General features: G+C 42.3%; 1 protein-coding gene across 1 annotated transcript in view; it reads left to right on the top strand.

The window, feature by feature from the left end:
* The window catches only part of LOC130385655 (glycerophosphodiester phosphodiesterase domain-containing protein 5-like), a 21,281-nt gene continuing 8,027 nt past the window's right edge, over window positions 1-13,254 (top strand). Inside the window, exons 1-9 of the mRNA XM_056594277.1 lie at window positions 1-583; window positions 5,062-5,236; window positions 10,229-10,332; window positions 10,967-11,060; window positions 11,385-11,444; window positions 11,697-11,795; window positions 12,248-12,341; window positions 12,651-12,796; window positions 13,132-13,214. Of these exons, the coding sequence (XP_056450252.1) occupies window positions 5,120-5,236; window positions 10,229-10,332; window positions 10,967-11,060; window positions 11,385-11,444; window positions 11,697-11,795; window positions 12,248-12,341; window positions 12,651-12,796; window positions 13,132-13,214 (797 nt within the window). The 5' untranslated portion in view covers window positions 1-583; window positions 5,062-5,119. The remainder of the gene's footprint in view (window positions 584-5,061; window positions 5,237-10,228; window positions 10,333-10,966; window positions 11,061-11,384; window positions 11,445-11,696; window positions 11,796-12,247; window positions 12,342-12,650; window positions 12,797-13,131; window positions 13,215-13,254) is intronic.

Here is a 13,254-nt window from a genome sequence, read left to right on the forward strand (position 1 = left end):
TAGCCAGCAATAGCCTTGATAAATAGATGTTGACGCAAATTGGATATCGTTTGAAGTCCACTTAATGCAACAGGAACGGGCTGCTTAATACAACGTGTAAACGGTACTTCTACCGTCCTTTGTGGACTTGGGTGTTTGACACTACACCTGCCAACGGCCCCTGTACTGTGGAGGAGAACGCCCTCCTCCACTCACTGTGTCAGACCACAGAGATATCGCCTCTTCAAGAGCTCCACCCACGCGTGTCAGAAGGATTAACGCTGGGGCTTTTTTTTTTTCGCCTAACACTTTTGCAAAGTATAATAACTAGGTGCTCCTCAATACAATTCAATACGAACACATTGATTATTGAAATGTTAGCGCACATTCCTTCGTCATTCGCCGCTGTAGTTTAAATTGAGTCAACTAATGTGTTCCGTTGGATTGTTGTCACGTCGCGGCGCTGAAACTTTAGAAGACCTTTTAAATTATATTTTTAAGTTTAAACCCGGTGGAGGATTGTGTTTCGATTTGAATGGTAATGAAGAGCAAGAATTAAGCCGTTTTTAACAGCGTTCAGCAGAGACGCATTCGTGAAAATAAGGTGAGTGTGTGCGTGTATGCGTTTGTGCGTTTGTGTCTGGATGCGTGCGTGTGTATGTGTGTGTGTGTGTGCGTAGTTTATGGGATTACCTTCTAGTCCATCTGTGTTTCTGTCGTTTAGCATGGCCTACAGTGTTTGGTTTTGTAATGTCTGATGGATTTGTAGGTACACAGTTAACTATCAATATTAGCCTTCAGTTAATGGTTATATCTATAAAAATTGACATATGGTGATATTTTATACCTTGTCTTTCCAACGTATTGATCCATCCATCAACCATCATTCCTTCAGGCTAACTTATCTATCAGTCCTAATGGGTGTTTATTTTCACATCCAATCAATCCAATCGCACATAAATACATAGGCTACATTACCTTAGTTTGGAAAGCTAACAGAAATAGGCAAAAATGCATTTTAAGGTTCAATTTACTGGATCTAGTCTACTGTAACCATGGTAACACAATTATGGCTAGGGAGGTCATGCAACCCCAATATATAACAATCGGAAGAAAAGCCTTCATAACTATTCATAGGGATAAGGTTGTAACTTCAGTTTAATGGCATTAATGACATTAAATAAATTATACTCTGATTGGCTGATGGTTTTGTATTGTATGTGGAAAGTCCATTCTTAAAATTGTATTGGTAGATTACATACATTTTCTGATCCATCTTAGTTATAAGTGACTTTGCTTACAACCATTTCAGACATTGTAAAGTTGCTTTCAACATCACATATGCCTATCTTATCCATCACCTTCGCTCTTAAGTAATTTGTGCAGAACAGTCAATCATCTTGCTGATGATGTGCAGACAGGGTCAAGTATAATCACAGCAAGGGTTAAAACTTGATAAATTGATTTTGTAACACCATATCATGTATCAACTCCACACCCAATTTCAAAGAGCCAGACCTCTCAAATGGGCTTTACAATCTTTTGATTTATCGAAGAAAATATATAGTGTAGTTAAACCAGATTAGATTAGAAACTGTTGAAAATGTGTAAAGGTGGAAAAAATATTCTCTCCATGATGCTTAGCACACAGTGCCAGAGCAAAGAGTGCCAGGAAAATGTTCATTCAACCCATAATGAATGAATGATTACTCCTTTATATATATACTTTTATGACGCAATGAATGAAGGGAAGAACCCAGAAAAAGGTGGCAATGATAAATATTATAAGCTAATTATAGAATGTGACATTTGCTCTGTGGGCTAAAGCCATTTACAAATGAGATGGCTGGGGTTTAATGGATTATTAAAATATTAACAAAGGCGGTCACATTAGTCACCGGAAACATGGAGATTTCTGGAGATGAACCAAATCGTACATTCTATTTTGGTAAGGCAGCGCTGCCTTTTTACTGAAGTTCTGGCAGATGAGATGGGTTGAACAGGAGGAAAGCTGAACCAATGACGAGATGGAGGTGCGATCGGTAGCTGGAACCTGACGAGACCGAAGGGTTCTGTTCGATAGGCTCAACCTTTCTCACAGGATGAAATGTTGTGATTACTGATATCCTAAATGAATCGAGCAAAACTTTTCTCCTCCTCACAAGTATGGTCTTCCTTGCATATGCAAATTGAGGCTAATGAAAAGCATGTTGAAAAGCATATTACAACAATTTTTGGCAGGCAGCTCATCCACTACCACGCTGGGAGCATCCAGTGATCCTTGCAAACCGTGCCATGGGATCTTTAGTGACTGACCACAGAACGCCAGGGCCTCAGTTTAACATGTGAAGACTGGTCTTCATGTCATTTTTAATTTGTTAATATAATACATTGTTTTTAATATAGAGGGAGGGTTTCGTGTCTTAGGCAGGTGCTTCAAATGCCCCGGTTTCGGTTGCTTTGTCTTATCAGATGTTTTCCCCATGCTCCCTGAAATGACTGAATCGCAAGGAAAAGCAAAAAGGATCCCTTTTTTTTTTAATGTTTTGCTGTGCGTCTTTGGGCAGCCACAGCTATACTTACCACCAGCGTAGGTAAGAATCTGTTTTGAATGTTTTATTGGGAATTGTACATGAAGATAAACACCAGGACAGCCTTTCCCTTGAGAGTTTCAAAATCAATACACATCTAAGCCGATTGACAGGGTTTCAATTGATCAGCAAAATGTGCAAGATTTACTATAGGTTTTGTCTTCCAACTTTCTTCCATGGAGTTTCTGCCACAGAAGTAAGAACTATAGTGATGTATATTTGAGCTGATACCCTCTCGCTGATTGTGGTAATGACACAGAACCACTGTTGTTGGTTCTATATAACGGACGGGAAGTGGCCGCATGAAAATTTGTCTTTCGTTCTTTGGTTGGGTCTTTGATCCTTGGTTGGGTCCCGCTGCCGCAGCAGCCTATTCATTGGTCTCCTCTTGCAAAACTCATCTTGGAAAAGGATATTTCATTTCCTTATCGGTTATTCATTTTGATTTATGAATGATCGTAACACCGACTTCGCTCAGCAGTCTTGGGGGATTCAAATTAGTGGTTTCCGTGTTAGACGCTGAGTCAAGCTTATCACAGCGATAAATTACATGGATTTATTCTTCCTGATTGAAATGATTCATGTCGCCACATTGTTCACACATCCCAGCATTTATTGTGCCAGCCATAGTCTTCCCTCAAATTGTCTTCAATGTCATTCATCAATGGTTTATAACCCGACAGACCCTGTATAAATGGGATTGCTCTCATTTATTTAAGCTGTAAATCACAGTTATCAATTACTCTTCCCTAATATGTTTTGTATCTGCCATTTAAAGGTTGCCATCTTTTTATTTTGGAATCATCAAACGAAAATCAACCTCTTGGGATGATTGTATAGAATAAAGCGTTTGTTTTTCTTTAATTTCAATGCTATTGCATCTGTTGAAAAAAAGGATCTCTTCTCGTTTCCTTATATGACCTGAAGGAGTGAACATTTACTTTAATTCTGGAAGTCTGTGTTTGCTAGCGAGGGGACTCTTTGACCCACATAGGCCCATTGGAGTTGACAGGGGCTGGGTCTCTGCTTAGACAGCTGCTCCAACGTTTTTTTTGTTTTTTTGGCCATTATGGCTCTATCTTTTTATCAAGTCAATCCAGCTTCTTCATGTTTTCTTGAAGAAGGTTGAAATGTTAAGTAACTGACTTCTTTGTAAACCAGGCTGGAGCAGATCACAAATTCCTTGAATTGACTGTCTGTCTCTGTCAGTTGATGTACTTCCAAAGGTTGATTATTTAGATGAGCTGCACAAGTTAAGGCTAGAGCAAACTTGCCATCTCCAGAAGAACTAGATTTTCTCAATTCAAAACGGCAACGTTCTTCTTCAGGAATAGTTGTTCTTCACCAGGGGAAACTTGTGGGATTATCTCTCCTCCCATGGTCATTTTTGTTCTTGCCGCCATGGTAACCGGCATTTTCTCCAGGCAACATGCTGGCCTTTCTCTACGCCTGCACCGCTGCCCGTCTAGCAACTCTTCTGGGGTTCTTAAACCCTGCAGATAGTGACCGACTGGCTCTGCGTGGACAGTAGAACTTATTATTTTCATAGGTTGAAAATGCCAAGAGATGTCAGACATGCTAAATAGCAGGTTGCCTATGCCTCTTTTATTGCAGCTGCTGCTACCCAAAACAAGGCTTGGGGCAGTCCACCTATTCATTTAGATTTTCATAATAATATGAAGAGATATTGTGATATGACTTAAAAGATATATATTGGAAGAGCAACTGCATGGTAAACAATGTTCATGTGATACCTTGAAGTCCAGGGTAGAGGCAGGGCAAAGAAAACATGCTGGACTGTTCTTCGGAGGCCTACATTTTGACACACAAATATGAGGAAAGGCCAATGTCGAAGACAGAGAAACATTTTTCTCTGTTTGTGTTTAATCACGTGTACAACACTCAAAATAATAAAGGGAGAAACTTCAAAACAAGCTGTTAAGCTCATACACTGGCTCTTTATTGTTACTTTTTTGAAAATATGATGCAGACCAATTAGGTAGGTCAACAATTTTCAATAAGACCAATAGATGAACAGTTTTATTTGACAGTTGATCAATCTAGACCTTGATAAGGCAGAAAACTCAACAACATCATATCATGTCCTTCAAATGATATTTGCAACGTTTAGAAGTTTCTGTAATCTACCACTTTCTTCCCCAAGGGTTCCCTGTCTCGGGATTTGGAGTCCATCTTTGACCGAATAGGTTATGTAATTAACCACTTTCCTTTCCTTGGGGTTCCCTATCCTGTTTGGGATGCTTACTGGACTGTCCTGTCAGGGATTCTGAGGCCTCCTTTGTGTGGGAACAGTTTTTATAATTAACTGATTTTTCCCCCCAAGTTCCCTTTTCCTGTGTGGGAATGTAAGGGAATAATTTTTGCATTCAACCATTTCCTTACCCTAGCATTCCCTGTCTTCTTTGTGGGTTTTGGAGTCCATCTTTGTGAGGGCATCGTTTTTGTAACGTAATGGTTTTCTTTCCTCCAGAGTTGCCTGTCCTGTGTGGGATGCTACTGGACTGGTGGCAGGTCGAGGCTGAAGGAGCATGGTGAAACACCAACCCTTGCAGGTCTATGAGAAGCAGGTGTTTGTGTCTTTTGTGACCGGAATCTACGGTTGCCGCTGGAAACGCTACCAACGCTCCCACGATGACAGCTCTAAGGTGAGAGAGTGAATCCAGATATAGGTACAGCTGTAGAGATGGTAAGGGAGAGAGTGAATCCAGATATAGGTACAGCTGTAGAGATGGTTAGGGAGAGAGTTGGGTTCAGTGAGGTTGGTTTTATGACCTTTTCTGTTACGATGGAAACTAAAGTTGTAAACTTTACACTTGACAAATATTGGTATATATAGTCAAAAGGATACTTTTTCTATTACATTCATATGTCTCCTCTACTAACCTCCCCTTTCTGATATCTATAGCCTCTTTGCACTCCTCTGTCCATTTATTTTTTTAGAAACTTGGTGGAACATAATTGTTTGTTTTGGTTAGTCCAATTTTGAGTCGCTGGTGACTCACTTGTGAGTCACTTCAGATTCAAGAGTCTGCTAAATAAATAACCAAATGTAGATTTACACTACAGCTCCTCAGATTGACCAAATGAAAAGATATCAAAAGCAAAGTACTTGGGCCTCCTCCCATCCACTCCAGGTGCACCATGCCTGCACCATTGTTCCTTCATGTCTTCGCAAGCCAATATTTGAGCTAATTTAAGTTTATTTACATTGAAGAGTGGAGAAAGCAGCTTTACCTTAGTGGCGTGGAGAAAGCTAAGCCCCTGTGTCGAATTCAAGAGGGACGTGTGTGAAGTCCTGATTATGTGCCTTTTAACTCAAGTAATTGTTAATCGGACATGTCGTGCAGGTTTAGAGTGTTGGGATTGCAGATCCAGGAATTATTGGATATAAGATGTTAACCACTTTACCTTTTTTCTTATTAACTAATATACAGTAAATATATATTTTGTTCTAACCGTGTTATGCAGCAGCCACATCGTAGCCCTGAATTATACAAAAGTCTAGAATCTAAAGGGTATGGTAAGTGTCAACAGAGTGGCATTAAGCCTGCGTAGAGAAACTAATGTTGCTGGCCATGTAGGTCCTTTATCTTACACGAGGCCAGGGTAAATCTGCATCATACTGTTGAATCCTGTTCACCTTTTGGAAATAATTGAAGAATTTTCCATTTGTTTGGCTCTGAAGCGCCCTAAAATAGGTCAGTCTTTGTCAAAGGAAGAACAGATCTGGACCAAGGCTCCGCCTGCCCACACAACCAAAAAGCGTTGCTATTAAGCGAGGCATTATTCAGCTCGGGTGAAAATCTAGATTTCAATTATTAGAAATGTGTGCAGGTCTCTTGTAAGAAGCTGGTGGCAGGCATTTTTACAACCCTCTGCCCGTAAATTTCCAAGAGAACTAACTATTTTCTCCCAAGTGTACTGAAAGACTGGGCACTATCTTTATCAGGCCCATTCAATGGTAGAGCACTATTGATGGGACATGACAGTAGTATAATCAGTGGAGTGTTGGGTTTTTCTCCAGGCCAGATGTCCAGCTGTGTTCAGACTGGGCATGCAGTACCAAACCCACCGTCAATCAGTTCTCTAAATACAAAGCGGGTCTGGCCCGGGATGACCCCATTCACCCAATGTGTCCCGGGCACTGATGATGTGTTAGGAGTAAAATGTCTGACTGCACTAGTGCCTCACGCTCTCTCTTTGTCATTTAAGGTATTGGCAGCCTCTTGTAGTATTAAACAGTTATAAAATAAATCTTAAATTCAAAGAAAGGGTTCAATTGATAAAAGACATCTTTCCTTGAATAGTTATATTTCAGTCCTTTTTTAGACTTTAATCATAAATAAAACATGTGACGGCCTCTCTCTTTCTGTCCGCTGCTGCTTTGCCTATATGTGCATGGAGCCAGTGGGCGGAGCTACGAGGGTCGTTAGCTGATGTGGTGCACCTGTGCAGGTTGGGCCTTATAAGGTGTACCACATCACCCATTCACTCTTTATTCCCACACTGGCAGTTTGGCTTCCGTTTTTTTCCCTTTTGGTTTGAGTTTGTGCTTTTTAAATGTGTTGGTAAGGTTTGCTTGTGTCTTTTGGGTGCAATGTAACGTTGCAGTCGGACAGTCCAAAAAGTTAGGTCATAACCTTTTACCTTAATGGGAAACGTCACAAGATCAAGGAAAGATGTTAAAAGGCATTCATAAGGACTGAGGAAAATACATTGGCGGTGCTAAGAGAATCCGACTGCACTAACCCTCAGCTACGGCATTGTGGACGGGGAGGGGGGGTCTGCCGTGGCTGGAACTAAAATAATCCCAAGGTCAACTACCAAAAGTGCATCTGAGATATTTTCGCCTGTGCGTTCTTCTAACCATACTGTTTCACGCAGGCTATATCAACATGGACAACACAGCGAAGAATTCTACTTTACTACTAGAATTGAAATAGAAGGGCTAGAATAGGAATACACGCTACCAATCACAAAGAGAAACAAAGTAGTTGTCCTGTTGATAATGGTTGCTCACGCTCACACACCTGCTACTCATATTTATGGACATAAATCCCAATTAGTAGGATTGTGTTCAAGTATTTGTCATGTTGATCGTTTGTTTTCGTGAATGGTTGAATAGTGAGTAGTTTTAGAGGTTCCTGCCGCAAGGAATTGTGGGCCGGCATTATCCCCTTTCCTTTGGTAACGGAGGGTTGAGTGTAACCTATGCTAAAGGAGATACGGAAAGGAGTATTGAAGCACCTTTCCTTAGCATTGAGAGAATTTAAACAGCTCTCATGTTTGGCCTCATCTTTGTTAGGGCCCCCTGAACCAGGTTATAACATACAATTTATCCTGGCACATTTCCTATACCGTCAATCGACAAACAATCCATGTTTTTGCATGATAAGTGGACAGTGCTGTGTTCATTACTGTGTTATTAAGAAGTTGACAATGCTGTGTTCATAAGGGTGTTTTTAGTAGTTACGGTAAGTCGCTTAAACTTTGGATAAAAGCATCTGCTAATTACCCTAAATGTAAGTTGACCGCGCTGTGTTCTTTAGTGTTTGTAAATGGAATCTAATTTTCCATATGCTCCCAAGTGATACAATGTGCAGATGACCATATGTACCGCTGTTTTTATAACTTTATTGCTTCTTGGTTTCTCAATGACTCTTTCGAGATAATTGTAGCTTGTATCAAAAACCTTGTCGCTTTATTTTATTATTTATGTATCAAATTATAAGCCAAAGTACATTTTATCTAATTAAGTTTACTGCCAAATCCCAGACCCAACTTAAAACTATTATTTTCTCCTCTGTACATGCCATTGCCAAAATACTAATCTGCATGAGCGGATAATTACAATGCCATGCAACTGTGAAACCTGTTTACATTGCTGTAACAAAAAGCTATATAATTATCATCTGAGTCAACAAATTAAATAAACGGGCCTAATTTGTCATAGGAATGTTTACCACCAAATGGAAAAGGCTCACTTATATTTGAATACATGCGTAACTTGCATCAATGGAGTGAAGGGAAAACGTTGTGTTTTAGCAGGCAAAGTCAAACGGCGTGTTCAGATTTAGGATGCATGTAGTTCAGTAGATGGCGGTTATTGAGGAGACGAAGAGATTGTGTTTACTCTCACTAAACAGATTGCTCTTCAAAGACTAACAACCTTGCTGCCAAAGCTTTTTATCTTTAATGACGTGGTGACCCCTACGCCAATGAAATATTGAACCCTATCAATCATGCTAGCCTTAAATCATGAAACACTCTTAAATCATGAATCATACAGAGTTTAGGTTAAATCAAAAACAAATCTATAAGCTAGGGAGCCAAGTAAAGTGTAGGGGCATTGAGTCATGCCGACTGTCCTCGCTGAAGGATTTAAGAGAAAACATGACTGAGGACCCGTAAACCAATCCAACTACGGCCAACTAATGAGGCGGTTTAAGCCTCATGCTTTCATCATGAAAATAAGAACAACTGCATGTAATGCCTTTCATCTGACTCCCTTCAGACTTAAGCATTAGATTCATGATCTACCAATGCAGTCATTTCATTTCGCCTACGGCCACTTCAATTCAACCCCCCCCCCTTCAATTTTCACGGTGGGGTTAGCCATGACTTCCTCACCTTCCAGGTGTCTAATATTAGCACTGTTGTAGAAGGGAGGACGCAAAGCTGATCAATGCTCAACGAGAGCTGATGAGGCCCTGCATACACGCATGCACACCAACACACACAAACAGACACAAACCCGCACGCACAAACACACACGCACACACACACACACACACACACACACACACACACACACACACACACACACACACACACACACACACACACACACACACACACACACACACACACACACACACACACACACACACACACACTCAGCTTGCTCCAGGTGGCATTAGCAACTAATCCTATCAATTACTGCAGGCACATGTCCTTGAGCCACTGCATATCCCAACTCACTGCTCTCCCAGCTCGACCCCATGGCTCTACACACCACAACAGACCATAGCTTTAAACAACATGATTTACTACCAAAAAACAAAATATTAATCCTTCCCAGTACTCTTTTTGTTGATACTGTAGGCTGGGTATGATAATTCTACCTCACTTAGATCAAATTAGATAAAATAAGATGCCATTGCTACCCTGGGTGAGAAGTGCGGCATGTGTTTTTATAGGGAGTTAATGTGCTATGATTATCCCCCTAATATCTTAACATTTGGGTTGAAGAGCACGCATTGTGAGAATCCTTATTTTGTAGCTGGTCATTTAACAGATGCTGTTGGCCAAACCAAGTAAATACAGATATATGTTGTTAATGACCAGGTAGAGATAAGGCATCTTGCTTGAGGATGCCTACCAGCAGACCGGAGAATCTATCCCTGTATTCTTTTCAGCTGGGTTTCGAGCGCCCTGACAAGATAAAGCTAAAATACTGTTCTAATCTTAAAGGGGTGATATTTAGCCACCAGGTGAGTGAGTGTGATTAGCCATCACAAGCCACCAAACGGCGTGTGATGTATAACTCCTCAACATGACTTCATAACAAGGCCTCCTTGCAGTAAGTCTTGATGACATGATATTATGTGTGTTTGTTGTCGTGGTCGTGTGTCCAGTGGGAGTGCACGTGGACGGCCATGTTGTTCAGCTCCTTCCTGCTGCTGCTGTTCTGGGCCTACTTCTGGCTGGTGGCGCACAACGACTACAACCAGTTCAACTGGTGAGTCCAACAAAAACACATCATCTGCCTAGGTCGGTTCTTTACTGGTCCAGGGGAGGGGGAGAGGGCTTTGATACGTCCACGTACTCAAGTTAATGTACATTTTCCTTTGATTTTACCTTAATGGCATAGATAACCACCATATCAAATACTTAGATATGTTTTTTATATTATTATTATTCATAAATACATAATTAATGATTGTAAATATTGAAGCTGTTTAGGCAGGTTTAGGACGTTTCCAACAGTTGACTGACCCCCTCCTTCCCTCTCCCTTCCCTCCCTCCCCACCCCCTTCCCTCCCCTCCCTTCCCACCCTCCCTCTTCCCTCCCCTCCCTCCCCACCCCCTTCCCTCCCCTCCCTTCCCACCCTCCCTCTTCCCTCCCCTCCCTCCCCTCCCCTCCCTTCCCACCCTCCCTCTTCCCTCCCCTCCCTTCCCACCCCCTTCCCTCCCCTCCCCTCCCTTCCCTCCCTCCCCACCCCCTTCCCTCCCCTCCCTTCCCACCCTCCCTCTTCCCTCCCCTCCCTTCCCACCCTCCCTCTTCCCTCCCCTCCCTTCCCTCCCCTCCCTCCCCTCTCTCCCCTCCCTTCCCTCCCTTCCCTCCCCTCCCCTCCCTCCCCTCCCTTCTGCAGGTTGCTGTACAACCGCTCCGGAGAGTGGCGAGATGACACGTTTCTCATCCTGGCCTACAGTGTTGTTGGGTTCAGCTACGTCTCTATCCTAACGGTAATACCACACACACTCAGCAGACGCCTTTATCACAAGCACAGAGCAAGTACAGTGACTATTGCAGGTTAAATAGATTCAAATAGATCCTCAGCGGAATCGTGTGATTGGTGCTCTCACTTCTCACGTGAAAGAGTCCTACGTCACGACAGACGTAACCCTTTCTGTGCCTCTCCTTGCAATGGTACTGCTTTGATTCACAACACAGCCATACCAGCAGTGACCCAGAATTGTAACTAACTAACTAATTACATTTATATTGGCGATGCTCAAGGTATCACCTCACTGAAACAAACTGTCTGTATACTTTTGCTATCCTTCCAGATTCTAGCATGCTTCCATATTTCCTTGGGCCAGCAGCTCAACCTCTACTGGGTGCATAAGGTACTTCAATGATCTGTCCTTCAGACCGTGACATTTACCTTTCATTATTCCATTAGATGTTAATAAATACTCTTCAGCACTCTCTCATTGGTGATCTCTTTCTTCCTCTTTTGCTCTCTGTTTCTCTCTCTGTTTCTCTCTCTCTCTCTCTCTCTCTCTCTCTCTCTCTCTCTCTCTCTCTCTCTCTCTCTCTCTCTCTCTCTCTCTCTCTCTCTCTCTCTCTCTCTCTCTCTCTCTCTCTGGTGGCAATAGGTGGGCGTTCTAGTCACGCTGCTCACCACCATCTCAGGGGTGGTTACCGTGGACGATGTGTGGGGCGAGGAGTGGGCCATCTTGCTCGTATCTCTGCAGGTCAGTCCGATGAAAACATAAAAAACCTCTAATGTCACTCAGCAGACCCTCGTCAACATTATAAATACAAGTCAAGTGAAAAGACTCAACCTTATTGACGGAACTTAGTTACGACTAATAAACTACAGACGTTTGGGTAACACCTTACAATAAGGGTGCATTACTTGACAATTAATTAACATTAGTTAAAGCAGTAATTAGCATTATTATTTAACATTAGAATAGGGGTTAGGGTTAGCGTTAGGTTTAGGGTAATCCTATTAAATAATATATTAGTTAATACCATAGTTAAAATGAACACCAATAGTAAATGATTACTAGACCAATAGTTCATTGTTAATTAAGTAGTAGAAATAGTTAGGAAATGCTTATTACCGCAATAACTCATTACATACAGTTCAATCCACTCCAATCCATCCCTGTTTACCTGTGTTTACCTTTCATGCCTCCAGTCCACAGCACCTTTCCTGCACCTTGGAGCCCTGGCCGTGTTCACGGCGCTGGGCTGGCTGGTGGCGGGGTACGTGGTCCGCAGGGAGAGGTCCAGTAAGTGTGTTATGGGTCTCCATTTCAAGTACCGTTCATCTTCATGTTCTTCGTGTGTTAAACATACCCTCTTGTGGCAAAGCTCTGGTGTTTTGGTGGTGTGACTTTATTATAACTTTACTTTACTTACCTTTCAGTTTCATTTTCACTCTATTAACCGTTAATTAATAACAATTAAAACAACGTATTGTTTAAATAAGTATTATCATTTATTTGGGTGACGACCTTACTCAGCCTCCTGCTCCTCCTCTTCCTCCTCCTCCTCCTCCTCTGGCTCCGCCTCCTCACTCCCCCCCCAAACCCCGCCAGACTTCCAGGTGATGGTGCTGCTGATCTACGTGGTGCTCCTCCTGCTGATCTACCTGGCTCCGCTCACCTTCAGGTGCCCCTGCGTCATGAACAGCCACAGCCTGGCCCCGCGGCCCGAGATCATCGGCCGACGGGGCGCTCCCATGGTGAGCCCAGAACGGCCCGGCTCTCTGTGGTCCTGTGGTGGTACGCTGATACTAGGGGTAGCATAGGGTGCTCAGTGGCCCAGGGTCCCGACAGAAGGGTTCAGGCACGTCGCTAAATAGAACAACTCAGTTTTATTAGATATGTTTCTAAACTGATGAATGTTGAAATGCCTATTTTGAGAAATACAATTTCATAAAATATGGTTGTTGTTGTTTTTTTAACTGATTTTTTAACTGATTTAATTGTATTTTTTTTAATTTATTATAGATATTATTAAAACGTGTGCCAGTAACCTTCTTTCACGTGTGTGTGTGTGTGTGTGTGTTGCCTCCAGCTGGCTCCAGAGAACACCATGGTGTCCTTCAACAGAGCCCTGCAGCAGGGGGTGAGCTCCCTGCAAGCGGACGTCACCATCAGGTCAGAGGCCCCCCATTAACAACACCATAACAACACCATC

This window comes from Gadus chalcogrammus, chromosome 7 (assembly GCF_026213295.1).
Source record: "Gadus chalcogrammus isolate NIFS_2021 chromosome 7, NIFS_Gcha_1.0, whole genome shotgun sequence".
NCBI lineage: Eukaryota > Metazoa > Chordata > Actinopteri > Gadiformes > Gadidae > Gadus > Gadus chalcogrammus.